This window comes from Ornithorhynchus anatinus, chromosome 7, assembly GCF_004115215.2.
Source record: "Ornithorhynchus anatinus isolate Pmale09 chromosome 7, mOrnAna1.pri.v4, whole genome shotgun sequence".
Lineage (NCBI taxonomy): Eukaryota > Metazoa > Chordata > Mammalia > Monotremata > Ornithorhynchidae > Ornithorhynchus > Ornithorhynchus anatinus.
In genome coordinates, this window is record NC_041734.1 from 2172077 (window position 1) to 2186891 (window position 14815).

General features: G+C 48.5%; 1 protein-coding gene across 1 annotated transcript in view; it reads left to right on the forward strand.

Moving 5' to 3' along the window:
• Positions 1 to 14815, forward strand: part of TRPA1 (transient receptor potential cation channel subfamily A member 1) — a 38948-nt gene that overhangs the window by 20655 nt on the left and 3478 nt on the right. Inside the window, exons 15-23 of the mRNA XM_029068417.2 lie at positions 1160 to 1219; positions 2659 to 2757; positions 3480 to 3550; positions 4521 to 4683; positions 6665 to 6754; positions 7983 to 8152; positions 9142 to 9271; positions 11316 to 11498; positions 14115 to 14183. Coding sequence (XP_028924250.1) covers positions 1160 to 1219; positions 2659 to 2757; positions 3480 to 3550; positions 4521 to 4683; positions 6665 to 6754; positions 7983 to 8152; positions 9142 to 9271; positions 11316 to 11498; positions 14115 to 14183 — 1035 coding nt within the window. The remainder of the gene's footprint in view (positions 1 to 1159; positions 1220 to 2658; positions 2758 to 3479; positions 3551 to 4520; positions 4684 to 6664; positions 6755 to 7982; positions 8153 to 9141; positions 9272 to 11315; positions 11499 to 14114; positions 14184 to 14815) is intronic.

Genomic DNA, 14815 nt, shown 5'->3' on the forward strand with positions numbered 1-14815 from the left:
TATACTTCCCTCTGCTGCCCAGATTATCTTATTAAAGAAACGGTCTGGGCACGTCACCCCCATCCTCAAAAATCTCCAGTGGTTGCTTATCAACCTCTGCATCAAACAAAACTCCTCTCTCTTGGCTTCAAAGCTGTCCATCCAGCTCCTCTGCCACAGATAACCTCCTCACTGGGCCTCGTCCTCGCCTGTCCCGCCGGTGACCTCCGGCCCACGTCCTACCTCTGGCCTGGAATGCCTCCCCTCCTCAAATCCACCAAACTAGCACACTTCCCCCCTTCAGTGCCCTACGGAAAGCTCACCTCCCCCAGGAGGCCTTCCGGGACTGAACCCCCCTTTCCCTCTGCTCCTCCTCCCCTCCCCATCGCCCCGACTCCTTCCCTCTACTCCACCCCCCTCCCCGCCCCACAGCGCTTGTGTATATATGTACATATTTTTCTATTTATTTTATTAATGATGTGTATAATATAGAGCCCAGGCTTAGAAGTCAGAGGTTGTTGGCTCTAATCACGACTCCGCCACTTCTCAGCTGTGTGACCTGGGGCAAGTCACTTACCGTCTCCGTGCCCCCGTTACCTCATCTATAAAATGGGGGTGAAGACGGAGAGCCCCACGTGGGATGGAAACTGCGTCCCACCCGCTTACCTTATCTGTACTTGAGTGCTTAGTACAGTGCCTGGCACTTAGTGTTTAATAAGTATTTTTAAAGAAAAAAAAGCTCTTGCATTTATTGTGAGAGAGAGAGAGAGAGCGGTTCTGGGTTGGCTCAAGTTAGGGCACAACCGGTTGGGCCAAGAAACTCTCAATTCCGGGATACTGGTCAAGGTGGGTCACCCAGTTTAAGTCAGGAGCGTGCCAGTTCTGGGACACCAGCCAAGACATGCCGACCGATTTAGTCGAGACGATTCCAGTTTCAAGATAGTGGCCGAGACGCCGCCTACAAAAATTTGGGATAGGCCAGGCCGTGGCTGATAGCCTATCCCACACCAAAGCCGGACAGGAGAATCTTCTAGAAACCACGAGGCATTTACAAGGGGCTCCAGCGGAACCATGAAGTGAGACCACCCCCTACCCAGCCCAAAACCCGAGGAGCCGAATAAGGGGCCGGGTGGCGCACCTGTCGTATAGCGGAACTAATTCTCCCTCCTCTCTCCCAAAGATGCTTTTAGACTCTTGCATGGTGGACTCTTCAGAAGAACAGACAGGTCAAGACTTCTACGTAAGTTCGTCTGTAATAATAACGAGAATAATAATGTGCCAGGCACCGTTCCAAGCGCTGGGGATGGATAAAAGCAAACGGGGTTCAGTGTGACTCACCCTAATTTTACCGGTGGTGAGAGTGATATCTCTCAAAGACACTTTTAGGCATGGCAGAGTCTTCAGAAGAAAGGTCAGGTCAAGGTTCCTACAAAAGTTCTTTCGTTTGTTTCAGCCTAATTTTATCAATCAATCCATCGATCAATGGTGTCTCTTGAGTGTTTACTATGTTCAGAGCACTGTACTAAGCGCTTGTGGGAGCGGTGGTGGTGTCTTGGGGTTAGATTCCTCGGTCATGGCTGGAGGTTGGGCCCTTATTCCAGATCTCACGGTGGAAGGGATTATTAGAATTTGGAAGGGACTGCTGAAACTCCTTAGAACAGTGCTTGGCACATAGTAAGAGCTTAACAAGTACCATCATTATTAAATTCAACTCTCCTCAGAGCCAAACTCAAGGGGAAAAGACTCAAGCCAGCCTGGGCAGAAACAGCGTGTCCTACTGGAAAGAACCCGGGCCTGAGAGTCAGAGGACCTGGGTTCTAATCCTGGCTCTGTCATTTGCTCTGCCAATTGCTTGCTGGGTGTCCTTGGGCATTTCTGTGCCTCAGTTTCCTCATCTGTGAAACAGAGCTTCAACTGTTCCCTGTTCTCCTTGAGACCATGAGCCAGTGCGGGGCAGGGACTCGTCTGATCTAATTGACTTGTACCTACCTCAGTGCTTAGAACAGTGTTTGACACATAGTAAGCGCTCAACAAGTACCATAAAACAAACAAACAAAACGAACTCCAGGCTCCAGAGAAGTCTGTCCAAGATTACAACTTGCGGATGGAGAACGGGTCTACCGACTCCGTCGTATTCTCCCAAATGCTTAGTACAGTGCTCGGCACACAATAAGTGCTCAATAAATACCATCGATGGATTGATTCCAGTTGCAGATAATTGAGGCCGTAGTCTGGAGTTGGAATGTCACACCACCTTTTTTCCACGTGGCTTTCGATCAGTCCGGCATTTCAAATCAGTCAGTGGTATTTGTTGAGCACTTTCTGTGTGCAGAACACTGTGGTAAGCTCTTGGGAGAGTAGAATATAACGATACAGCAGACGCATTCCCTACCCATATGAGTTTACAGTCTAGAGGGAGAGACAGACCTTGATATAAATAATGCTAGTAATAATAATGATAAAAGCAGCTCAAACGAATCTCCTCACTGATTTTCGGCTATCGTTTTTGAATACACGATATCACTGCCACCCACAGAAGCCCGCCGGCGGGGTATTTTCCCATTCCCTGGTGTTTTCATTTTCCGGAGACCATCGGGGACCATTATTCTCCGTTAGGTTTCCCGGGCAATAACCCTTCTCCCGCTGCAAGTGGAATTAACATCTTATCTGCTTTTACAGATTCAGTATAACTTCAGGTACCTTCAGTGTCCACTGGAGTTAAAAAAGCAAGTGGCCGAGGAGAAGAACATCGAGTACGAACCCTTGGTGGCCCTCAACGTAAGTGCCGCCAGTCAGCACGGGGTCCATTCCGGTCAGGATTACGAGCGGGAGGCCGAAGATGGTTTCCGTCGTCCGGCCTATTTCTGGAGCTGGAAAAAATGATGATGATGATGGTGTTTGTTAAGCGTCTACTATGTGCCAAGCACTAAGCGCCGGGGTAGAAAAAAGGTCATCGGGTTGTCCCACGTGGGGCTCACCGTCTTCATCCCCATTTTCTAATCCGGGCTCTGCCGCTTATCAGCTGTGTGACTTTGGGCAAGTCACTTCTCTGTGCCTCAGTTCCCTCATCTGTCAAGTGGGAATTTAGACTGTGAGCCCCATGTGGGACAACCTGATGACCTTGTATCTATCCCAGCGCTTAAAACGGTGCTTGGCACATAGTAAACGCTTAACAAATACCATCATTATTATTTATTATCCTCCCCTTGGGCTTCTATACTGAGCTCCATCACCAACCTGGATGGTGGGAGAGGTATATGACTGATGCGAGCCATTGACAGCATCTATTGAGCGCTAACTATGTGCCAAGCCCTGTTCTAAGGGCTCAACTGAAACTAAAATATGGACAATGCTAGAAACTTTGTATGTTATGGAAATCTGTAGATTTGAATATGAAAATTGTAAAGTTCATACGCTTAGAGAAGCTTTAGAAAGCAAAACAGCTCACCCAGAGGATTGCTCAGCATTATCCGTGTTTCTTTTGTTTTTTTGTCTTGCAGTCCATGGTTCGCCATAATCGCATAGAGCTCCTCAACCATCCTGTCTGTAAAGAATATTTACTGATGAAATGGTAGGCTACACGTATTCTAAATACCTGATGCTTGAAAGGCTAGGGTTTCTTTGGAGAACAAACCAAAGTGGCTTTTTAGTGGAACATTTTAGGATCTGTCTGACCCACCTTGACTCAGCCTCTAGAATGTGTTCTTTTAATGTATGCAATTGGAAGAGGAGAGGGGAGGTCAATGGATTGTAATAATAATAATACTAATACTTCTACTAATGATGATAGTATTTTTTATTCATACATTCATTCAATTGCATTTATCGGCTGCTTCCTGTGTTCAGAGCACTTTACTAAGCGCTTAACAATAAAATAATAATAACAGTACTTAAGTGCTTACTATGTGCCAAGCACTGTTCTAAGCACTGGAGGAGATAGAAGTGAATCAGGTTGGACACAGTCCCTGTACCACATGGGGCTCACACTCTTAATTCCCATTTTACAGATGAGGTAACTGAGAAGTGAAGTGACTTCCCCAAGGTCACATAGCAGAAATGTGGCAGAGCCAGGATTCGATTCCATGTCTTTCTGGCTCCCAAACCCGTGCTCTATCCACTACACCATTCCAGCTAGGTGCCAAAAATGGATGATATTCAGGAGTAATAATAATAAGAAGAAGAATGGTATTTGTTAAGAAATTACTATGTGCCAAGCGCTTTACAAAGCTCTGGGGAAGATATGAGATAGTCAGATCCTAAGTGGAGCACACAGTCTAAGTAGGAGGGAGAACAGGGACTGAATCCCCATTTTGCAGATGAGGGAACTGAGGCCCAGAGAAGAGAAGCGACTCATCCAAGGTCACACAGCTGACAAGTGGCAGAGCCGCGATGCGAACCCAGGTCCTCCGACTCCCAGGCCCGGGCTCTGTCCCCTAGGCCACGTCGCTTCTCAGTTAGACGATAGAGCTAGATAGAAGCTAGATGGTCGCCCGCTGTCCATGTCGAACCCTCTTCTTAACATTTCCTCCGTCTCCGTCAAGGATGGCGTATGGGTTCAGAGCTCATATAATGAACCTGGCCCTCTACTGCCTGGGCCTCATTCCCTTGACTCTTCTCGTCATCAATATAAAGCCGGGGTTGGCTTTCAACTCGACGGGAATCCTGAACGCCACCGGCTACAGCTCTCAGTCCCTGGACACTGAGGTAACTCCAAACAGCTGGAGGCCACGTGCGCCATTTAGTCCGTCTTCTTCCCGGAGGGATTTGGAGAAGGGGGTGCTTGCCTCCAAAAGTCAATCCCCTCCCTCTGGGGGAAATCCGGGGAGTCTACTCTATTTATTCTTATTAATGATGTGTCTAGATCTATAATTCTATTTATTTATAATGATGCTACTGATGCCTGTTAATTTGTTTTGATGTCTGTCTCCCCCCTTCTAGACTGTGAGCCTGTTGTGGGCAGGGATTGTCTCTCTTTATTGCTGAATTGTACTTCCCAAGTGTTTAGTACAGTGCTGTGCACACAGTAAGCGCTCAATAAATACGATTGAATGAACGAATGAATGAATGGCCTTCTAGCCAATCACTCCGTCAGACCATAAGCTCATTGTGGGCTGGGAATATGTCTGTTATATCATTATATCGTCCTCACCCAAGCGCTTAGTGTGGTGCTCTGCACACTGTAAGACCTCAATAAATATGACTGATGTATTCATTGATTGATAGACAACTGGCACCCATGAGGTCATAATAATGATAATTCTGGTATTGTTAAGCGCTTACTATGTGCCAAGCACTGTTCTAGTACAGTGCTTGGCACATAGTAAGCGCTTAACAAATACCATCATCATCATCATTATTATTATTACTAAGCACCGGGGTGGATACAAGTAAATTAAGCTAGACACAATCCCTGTCCCACATGGGACTCACAGTCTAAATCCCTATTTTTACAGATGAGGTAACTGAGGCACAGAGAAGTGAAGTGACTTGGTCAAGGTCACCCATCAGACAAGAGGCAGAGCCGGAATTAGAACCCAAGTCCTTCTGACTCACAGGCTCGGGCTCTACCCACTAGGCCACTCTGTTTCTCTACCCTCCTCTAGGGCTTCTGTACTGAGCTCCACTACAAACCCTGGTATCGGATGTTGGGAGAGGCATATGATCGAAGCGTTACTAATCAAGCCACGGGTGATAATTTATTGAGCACTTACTGGGCGTCAAGCTCTGTACTAAGGGCTTGGGCAAGTACAATACAGCAGCCCTGCCCACAAGAAGCTGACAGTGGGAGAAAGAGATTGAAGTACAATAGGGAGAGGGGGAAATAGAAGGGAAGAAGATTTTTACGGAATGTGCTGGGGTAGGGGCGAGTATCAGATAGCTTTTCTATGCGCTGGGGAACTCAAGAAGAGATAAACTGGAAACAGAACTGACTCTCGAAGAACCTACGGTCTAGATGGAGAAGCCAGACAGAGAAACTAAGAATAAAACAGCAAAGCCAATATGTTGACCACACTGTTTAATCTCCTATTACCCGAGACGCTGTTTTCCAGCCCGAAGAATCAGATGGTTCTTCAAGGGATTCCCGGCAGTCAGTCTTATTTATCGAGTGCTTACTGTGTGCAGAACAGTGAACTGAGCGTTTGGGAGAGGATGATTAGAACAATAAACAGATACGCTCCCTGCCGGCAGTGAGCTTACAGTCTAGACTCTGCAGTTCCCTTCACCCGACTTTCTAAAACTTGCGGGTCCATCAGATTGAGCTGTCTTTGAATAGGGCTGGGATAAGAAGATGAGAGAATGGGGCGAAGTTGAGGGAGGAGAGATGGGGGTGTTGGTTGGTGGAGAAGAGGGAAGAGTTTGAATAACAATAATAATGATAGTATCTGGTAAGCGCTTACTCAGTGCCGAGCACTGTTCTAAGCTCTGGGATAGATGCAAGGTTATCAGGTTGGATGCAGTCCCTGTTCCACACAGGGCTCACACTATGAATCCCCATTTTACAGATGAGGTAGCTGAGGCCCAGAGAAGTGAAGTCACTAGTCCAGTGTCACACAGCTGATGAGTGGCTGAGCCGGGATTAGAACCCAGGTCCTTCTGAGCGATGACGTCAGGGGAGGGGCGGAAGGGGAGAGGGGGTGAAGCCTCACTTCCAGCTTCATACAAGTTTTCTCCTTCTCCGTTTCAGAATTCCCATCTGATAAAAGTCTGTATGATCCTAGTCTTTTTGACTGGTGTTCTGGGACTCTGCAAAGAGCTGATCCAGCTCTTCCAACAGGTAATAATAATTGGGGTATTTGTTAAGCGCTTACGACTGTGCCAGGCACTGTACTAAGCGCTGGGGTGGATACAAACAGATCTGGTCAGACACAGTCCCTGTCCCACGAGAGGGTCACAGCCTCAATCCCCATTTTCCAGATGAGGGAACTGAGGCCCAGAGAAGTGAAATGACTTCCCCAAGATCGCACTGCTGATGCGTGGTGGAGCCGGGATTAGAACCCATGTCCTTCTGACTGCCAGGCCCACACTCTATCTACTCAACCATCCTGCTTCTCTAAACAACACCCTCCCCCATTCCAGAGTTTCGACTGCACTCGGCTTCTTTGTCCACGTCGCAGATTAGCTCAGGGATGCATTTGCTCATTATGGGCAGAGAATGTGGCTGCTAATTCTGCTGTATTGTCCTCTGCCAAGCGCTTAGTACAGTGCTTTGCACATAGTAAGCGCTCAATAAATGCCACTGATCGATGGCTTTGTAAATTTTTTAATGGTATCTGTTAAGCGCTTACTATGTGCTATGTGTGAAGCAGTGGGGTCTAATGGACAGAGCACGGGCCTGGGAAATCAGAAGGACGTGAGTTCTATAAATAAACGAGTTAGGACTATGTTCATGAGGGCTTCAGGACTGAGAGAAGGGGGAATAAAGAGTAGAAATCCAAAGGGTGACGCAGAAGGGAATGGGAGAAGTGGAAATGAGGGGTTAGTCAGGGAAGGCCTCTTGGAGGAGATATGCTTCTAATCAATCAGTGGTATTTACTGAGCGCTTCCCGAGTGCAGAATGCTGTACTAAGCTCTTGGGCGAGTACAAAACAACAGAGTTGGCCGTTATATTGCTGCCCACAGTGAGCTTCCAGTCCAGTAAAGTTTTGAAGACAGGGAGAGTAACTGTTGGATTTGAGGAGGGAAGGCATTCGAAGCCAGAGGCAGGACGTGGGCGAGAGGGAGGCGGCGAGATTCATTCATTCATTCGATCAATTGTATCTATTGAGCGCTTACCGCGTGCAGAGCGCTGGACTAAGTGCTTGGGAGAGTCCGATAAAACAGACACATCCCCTGCCCACACGGAGCTTACAGCCTAGAGACCGTCAAGAACAAACGGAGGAGACGGAAGTCCAGGGAGCAGATTGGCGTTAGAGGAGCGCAGTGTACGGGCTTGGGTTGGAGCGGGGTCGGGTTGGTTCGGAGAGCTGCCCCTCTGCCCATCTTGCTTCCCTCTGCCCTTCCAGAGGTTGAATTACCTGTCCGACCAGAACAACTGGATAGAATGGCTCATCTACACGACAAGCCTGGTTTTCGTGTCTCCCCTGTTCCTCAGCGTCCCGGCGGACGTCCAGTGGCAGTGCGGGGCGATCGCCGTGTACATGTCCTGGATGAATTTCCTTCTCTACCTGCAGAGGTGAGACCGTGAGGGAAGGGCCCTGTAAGACCACCCGTTCGGAACCCGAGGTCCCCATCAATTCTTGCAGCGCCCAGGGCGGGTGGGGGGATCCTGACTAATAATTATGATGGGGGGTATTTGTTATGCGCTTACTAGGTACCGGTTACTGTCGTAAGTGCTGGGGTAGAGAGAAGTTAATCAGGTTGGATGCAGTCCCTGTCTCACGTGGGGTTCAGCATGGCCCGGTGGACGTAGCCTGGCCCTGGGAGTCAGAAGGACCTGGGTTCTAATTCCGGCTCCGCCACGGGTCTGCTGTGTGACCTTGGGTGAGTCACTTCTCTTCTCCGAATTCTCTCATCTGGTAAATGGGGATTAAGCCTGTGAGCCCCATGTGGAACACGCAAGATGTTCAATCTAATAATAATAATAATGTTGGTATTTGTTAAGCGCTTACTATGTGCCGAGCACTGTTCTAAGCGCTGGGATAGACAGAGGGGAATCAGGTCGCCCCACGTGGGGCTCACAGTCTTAATCCCCATTTTACAGATGAGGGAACTGAGGCCCAGAGAAGTGAAGTGACTTGCCCAAATCTGATAAGCTGGTGTCTGCCCCGGCGCTTAGAACAGGGCTTGACACACAGTAAGCGCTTAACAAATACCATCATCATCACAGCCTAAGTAATAATATTAATAATAATAATAATGATGATGGTATTTGTTAAGCTCTTACTATGTGCCAAGCACTGTTCTAAACGCCGGGGTAGATTCAAGGTAATCAGGTTGTCCCACGTGGGACTCGAGGTCATAGTGTAGGAGGGACAACGGGTATCGGATCCCCATTTTCCAGATGAGGGATCCGAAGGCCCAGAGGAGTGAAGCGACTTGCCCAAAGTCACACAGCAGAGGAACGGCGGAGCCAGGATGAGAACCCAGGTCCTTCTAATTCCCAGGCCTGGGGTCTACCCACCAGAGAGCCTTAGGACCATTCCTCTTCCCGCATTTCCTCAGGTTTGAACACTTTGGGATCTACATCGTGATGTTGTGGGAGATCATGAGGACGCTGTTCCAGACTACCGTCGTCTTTTTTTTCCTCATTCTCGCCTTTGGGCTGAGTTTCTACATCCTGCTGGGTCTACAGGTGAGAGGAGCCGTAGATTCTCTTCCGCAGGGGTCTGCCGGCTCACGGAGAGGAGTTTCACGGCTAAGAATCAAGTTCAGGGGTCTCGGCTACCCACTGGGGCCTCAGCACAGTGCTCGGGCCAAAGTAGGAGCCCAGGACAGAGGATCTCACGCAATAGGTGCCTGGTTCGGTCTTCTGCTCATAGGTGCCCAGGGCAGAGCTCTGAGCACAGTAGGTGACCAGTATAGTCCTCTAAGCGTGGGAAATGTGCACAGTAGGTGCCCCGTTGGGTCCTCTGCCCACTGGATGTATTCAAGAGAGCCCTGAGCATGATAGGTGATGCTCATTGTATCTGTTAAGTGCTTACTATGTATCAAGCACTGTATTAAGTGCCGGGGTGGATCTAAGCCAATCAAATTGGACACGGGCCCCGTCCCATGTGGAACTCACACTCTTAATCCCCGTTTTCCAAATGAGGGAACCCGAGGCCCAGAGATGTGAAGTGATTTGCCCAAGGTCACCCAGCAGATAAGTGGTGGGGCCGGGATTAGAACTCAGGTCCTTCTGACTGCCAGGCCCGGGCTCTAGCCACTAAGCCACGCCGCCTCTGCACACAATAGATGGTTTGCCTGCCAGAACATGTACTGCATCCAGCTTGGGTTCACTAAATAATAATAATAATGATGATGGTATTTGTTAAGCGCTTACTATGTGCCAAGCACTGTTATAAGTGCTAGGGTAGATACAAGGTAATCACTTTGTCCCACATGGGGCTCACTGTCTTAATCCCCATTTTACAGATGAGGTAACTGAGGCACGGAGAAGTCAAGTGACTTGCCCACAGTCACAAAGCTGACAAGTGACAGAGCCGGGATTAGAACCCACTACCTCTGACTCCCAAGCCCGGTCTCTTCCTGCTAAGCCACGCTGCCTCTCAATACCATCGAGTGTTTACGAATCCTGCTGTTGAACGTACTGGTTTAGAAAAAACAATATGCCTTGTTCTTGTTGCATGAAAATGTAACTTCCTGGTTTTTTTAATAGTATTTTGCCAGTGTTTACTGTGTTCCAGGCACTGTACTAAATGCTGGGGGTAGATACAAGATAGTCAGGTTGGACCCAGTCCCTTTTCCACATGGGATTCATAGTTTTAGTCTGCATTTTCAGATGAGGGCCAGAGAAGTGAAATGACTTGCCCAAGGTCACACAGCAGGCAAGTGGCAGAGTGCGGATTAGAACCCAGGTCCTTGGACTCCCAATTGCTGTTCTTTCTTTTTTTAATGGCATTTGTTAAGGGCTTACCACTCTTCCAAGTGCTTAGCACGGTGCTCTGCGTAGGCATTCATTCATTCAGTAGTATTTATTGAGCGCTTACTATGTGCAGAGCACTGTACCAAGCACTTGGAATGTACAAATCAGTAACTGATAGAGACAGTCCCTGCCCATACAGTAGGTGCTCAGTAAATACGACTGACCAACTGACAGGCAGTGCATTAAATTCTGGGGTAGATACGAAATAATCGAATTGGTCACAGACCCCGTCCCCCATGGGATTCACAGTCTTAGTCCGTATTTTACAGAAGGGGTAACTGAGGCACGGAGAAGTGAAATGACTTGCCCAAGGTCACACAACAGAAAAGTGGTGGAGCTGGGCCACGCTTTTTCCCTATTATTTAATACAGATTGTGCATTCTGAGTATTCACCTTGTTCTGTGCGCAGTGGAGCGTACCAGGTGGGAAACGTTTTGGGGCAGTGAGGTAAACTGCAAATTCCAATTATGCCACTTCTCTCTAGCCTGTGAGCTCGTTGTGGGCCGGGAATGTATCTGTTTATTGTTGAACTGTCTTCTCCCAAGCGCTTAGTACAGTGCCCTGCACACAGTAAGCGCTCAGTAAATACCACGGAATGAATGATCGAATGAAAGGCGATGAAGGAGATTTCGGATGGCGAGTTCCGTTCTGCGTTCTAGTGTCATTTCCGCAGCTCGACCGCGCCTTTCTTCATTTCACGGATTTGGCGTGCTTTTCTTGTTTTCCCGACGTCCTCGGTTTCGTTTTTCAGAGAGCCTACGGGACGCCGGCTCTTTCGATCATGCGGACCTTCGCCATGATGCTGGGAGACATTAATTACCAGGAGGGTTTCCTTCAACCCTACCTAGACAACAACTTGCCCCTATCCTTGCTGTCCTTTGTATGTCTCATCAGCTTCACCTTGCTGGTGCCAATCCTCCTCATGAATTTGCTTGTAAGTATGGTTTCTCTCAGTGTGGCAATGGGAACGGTTCTGCTCATCCTTTGCTCATCCTCCAAGGCAGGGAGAGGGCTTGGCAAGCAAAGTGGATAAAACAGAAGCAGCAAGGCATAATGGCCAGGCCTGGGAGTCAGAAGGTCACGGGTTCTAATCCTGACTCCAAGGGTCCCCACCTTGGGCTAGTGACTTTATTTCTCTGGGCCTCATCTGTAAAATGGGGCTTGAGACTGTGAGCCCTATGTGGGACGGGGACTGTGCCGCACCCAATTACCTTGTACATACCCCAACGCTCATTACAGTGCCTGGCACGTAATAAGTGCTTAACAAATACCGCAATTATTATTATTATTATTCATTTTAACTCCAAGTGCCTGTTACCACACTCTAAACGGAGCAGGCATCCAGTACAGCTCTCTGCACACAGGAGGGACTCCAGGGAAAGTAAAAACGTAGGCAGGCAAATCATGTAGTTTAAAACTTTGAGAAGCCGGAAGTGTAAATTGGAGTTTAATAAATGAGTTAGAAGCTCAGCCATTTCTGCTCTGTGGACTTTATTTTTTGGTTTGTTTGCTTGTTATGGTATTTGTGTGTCAAGCACTGTTCTAACCGCTGGGGTAGATACAAGCTAATCGGGTTGGACGCGGTCCCTCTTCCACAGAGGGGTCTCAGTCTAAGAGGGAAGAGAATTTAATCCCCATTTTACAGATTAGGGAACTGAGGCCCAGAGAAGAGAAGCAGTGCAGCTTAGTGGCACGAGCCCGGGCCTGGGAGTCAGAAGGACACGGGTTCTAATCCCGGTTCTGCCACTTGTCTGCTGTGTGACCTTGGGCAAATCACTTCACTTCTTGGGGACCTCAGTTACCACACCTGTAAAACGGGGATTAAGACTGTGAGCTCCATGTCGGACAGGGACTGTGTCCAACCTGATGAACTTGTACCTACCCCAGCGTTTAGAACAGTGCCTGGCACGTAGTAAGCACTTAACAAATACCGTTTAAAAATATATTTAATATATCTTGCCCAAAGTCTCACAGCAGATAAGTGGCGGAGCTGGGTTTAGAACCAGTCTTCTGACTCCCAGGGCCAAGGTCTTTCTACTAGGCCATGCTGCTTCTCCTGTGTCCTGGAATGATAATAATAATAATGATTATAGGCATTAGAAAGTGCTTACTATGTTCATTCATTCGTATTTACTGAGCACGTATTTTGCGCAGAGCACTGTACTAAGCGTTTGGAGAGTACAATTCGGCAACAGATAGAGACGATCTCTACCCAACGAGGGGTTACTGTGTATCAAGCCCACTCTCAGGGTGGCACCTGGGGAGTTTCCAGTCCTCTACCAGTCTCGGCTACGGGAGGGAGAGTCAAGCGGAGGCCTGTCCGTTCCATTCCTACCTTGGGCAGTGGCTAGAGAGGGGCAGGCCATCGGCTACGAGTCAAAACTCCCCCGTGCTGGGCAGCAGCGGCACGGGAGAGAGTCGAGGGCGGAGACTCGAGTTGAAGGAGGCGATGGTGGACCGCGTCTGGATTTTTCCCAAGAAAACTCCCTGGATTCATTCCCAGAACGATGGCGGATGGAGAACGGGGAGTTCTGGGACAGATGCGTCCGGGGTGTCGCTGTGGGTTGGAAACGACGGCGTGAGACAAGATGCGTCAAGCACTGTACTAGGTGCCGAGGTAGATATAAGATAATCAGCTTGGACGCTGCCTGTCTCACAGTCTAAGAAGGAGAGAAGTTAAAGCACGTGTCCATATTAATCCCGAATCATCATGTTCAAGTAGAGTTTATCAAGTATCGTGTTAAACGCTAGGTAGATACAAGATAACCAGATAGGACGCAGACCCTCACCACTCCAGACTCTCAGCCTAAGAGGAAGGATGAACAGATATCTTATCCCCGATTTAAAGAGGAGGAAACTGAGGCCCAGAGAGATCAAGTGAGTGAGGTCAAGAGAAGCAACAGGGCCGAGTGTATAGAGCGAGATCCGGGAGTCGGAAGGACCTGGGTTCTAATGCTGGCTCCGCCACATGTCTGCTGTGTGACCCTGGGCAAGTCACTTCACTTCTCTGGGCCTCACTCCAAAATGGAGATGAAGAGTGTGAGCCCCATGAGGGACACTTTACTTCTCTGTACCTCAGTCGCCTCATCTGTAAAATGGGGATTGAGACTCTGAGTCCCACTTGGGACAGAGACTGTGTCCGACCCAGTTTGCTTATATCCACCCCATCGCTTAGCACAGTTCCTGGAACATAGTAAGCGCTTAACAAATATCATAATTATTATTATTACCATAATTATTATCAATGCACAAGATTACCGAACAGGCCAGTAGCAGACTTGGATTCGAACTCGAGTCTCCTGGCTACCTGTCGCAGGCTCTTTTTAGCTAAGTCCACGTCGCTTTTGGACTGAGTAAAGGCAGTGCAGATTTCCTGGGTTTGGAGAGTGCCCTGCACCTCCTCATCCGGTGGGAAGCAGCATTTAACCCTTAATCCATTCATTCATTCATTTAATCATATTTATTGAGCACTTACTGGGTGCAGACCACTGTAATAAGCACTTGGGAGAGTCCACTACAACAATCAACAGACATATTCCTTGCCTTGTAGATCGGTTTGGCGGTAGGAGACATCGCGGAAGTTCAGAAATACGCGTCGCTGAAAAGGATCGCCATGCAGGTGAGCAATCGATCGTATTGACTGAGTGCTTACTATGTGCAGAGCCCTGCACTAAACGCTCAGGAGAGGACGCTCCAACAGGATTAGCCGACGTGTTCCCTACCCGTGACTAGCTGACAGTTTAGAGGGGGCAGCTGACTTTGGAGAAGGAAACCGGGCTGAGATAGACCAGAGAAATAACGACGGGACGGATCGAGTGCTTCATTCTGTGCCGAGCACCGTGCTAAGCACTGGGAAGCAGCACAGTCTAGTAGATAGAGCACAGGCCTGCAAGTCCGATGGACCTGGGTTCTAATCCCGGCTCCGCCACTTGCCTGCCGTGTGACTTTGGGCAAGTCACATCACTTCTCTGGTCCTCGTCTGTAAAATGGGGATGAAGACTGTGAGCCCCATGTGGGACGGGGACTGCGTCCAACCTGATCAGCTGGTATCTACCCCAGCACTTAGAACAGTGCTTGACACATAATAAGCGCTCAACAAATAGCATCATCATTATTATTGTTATTATTATTGGATAGACATTAGATCATCAAATCACACCCGATCTCTGACCCATCCGGGGCTCACAGTCTAAGCCGGGGGGAGAGAAGCAAGTATTATTAACCCCATTTGACTGATTAAGAAATTGAGGT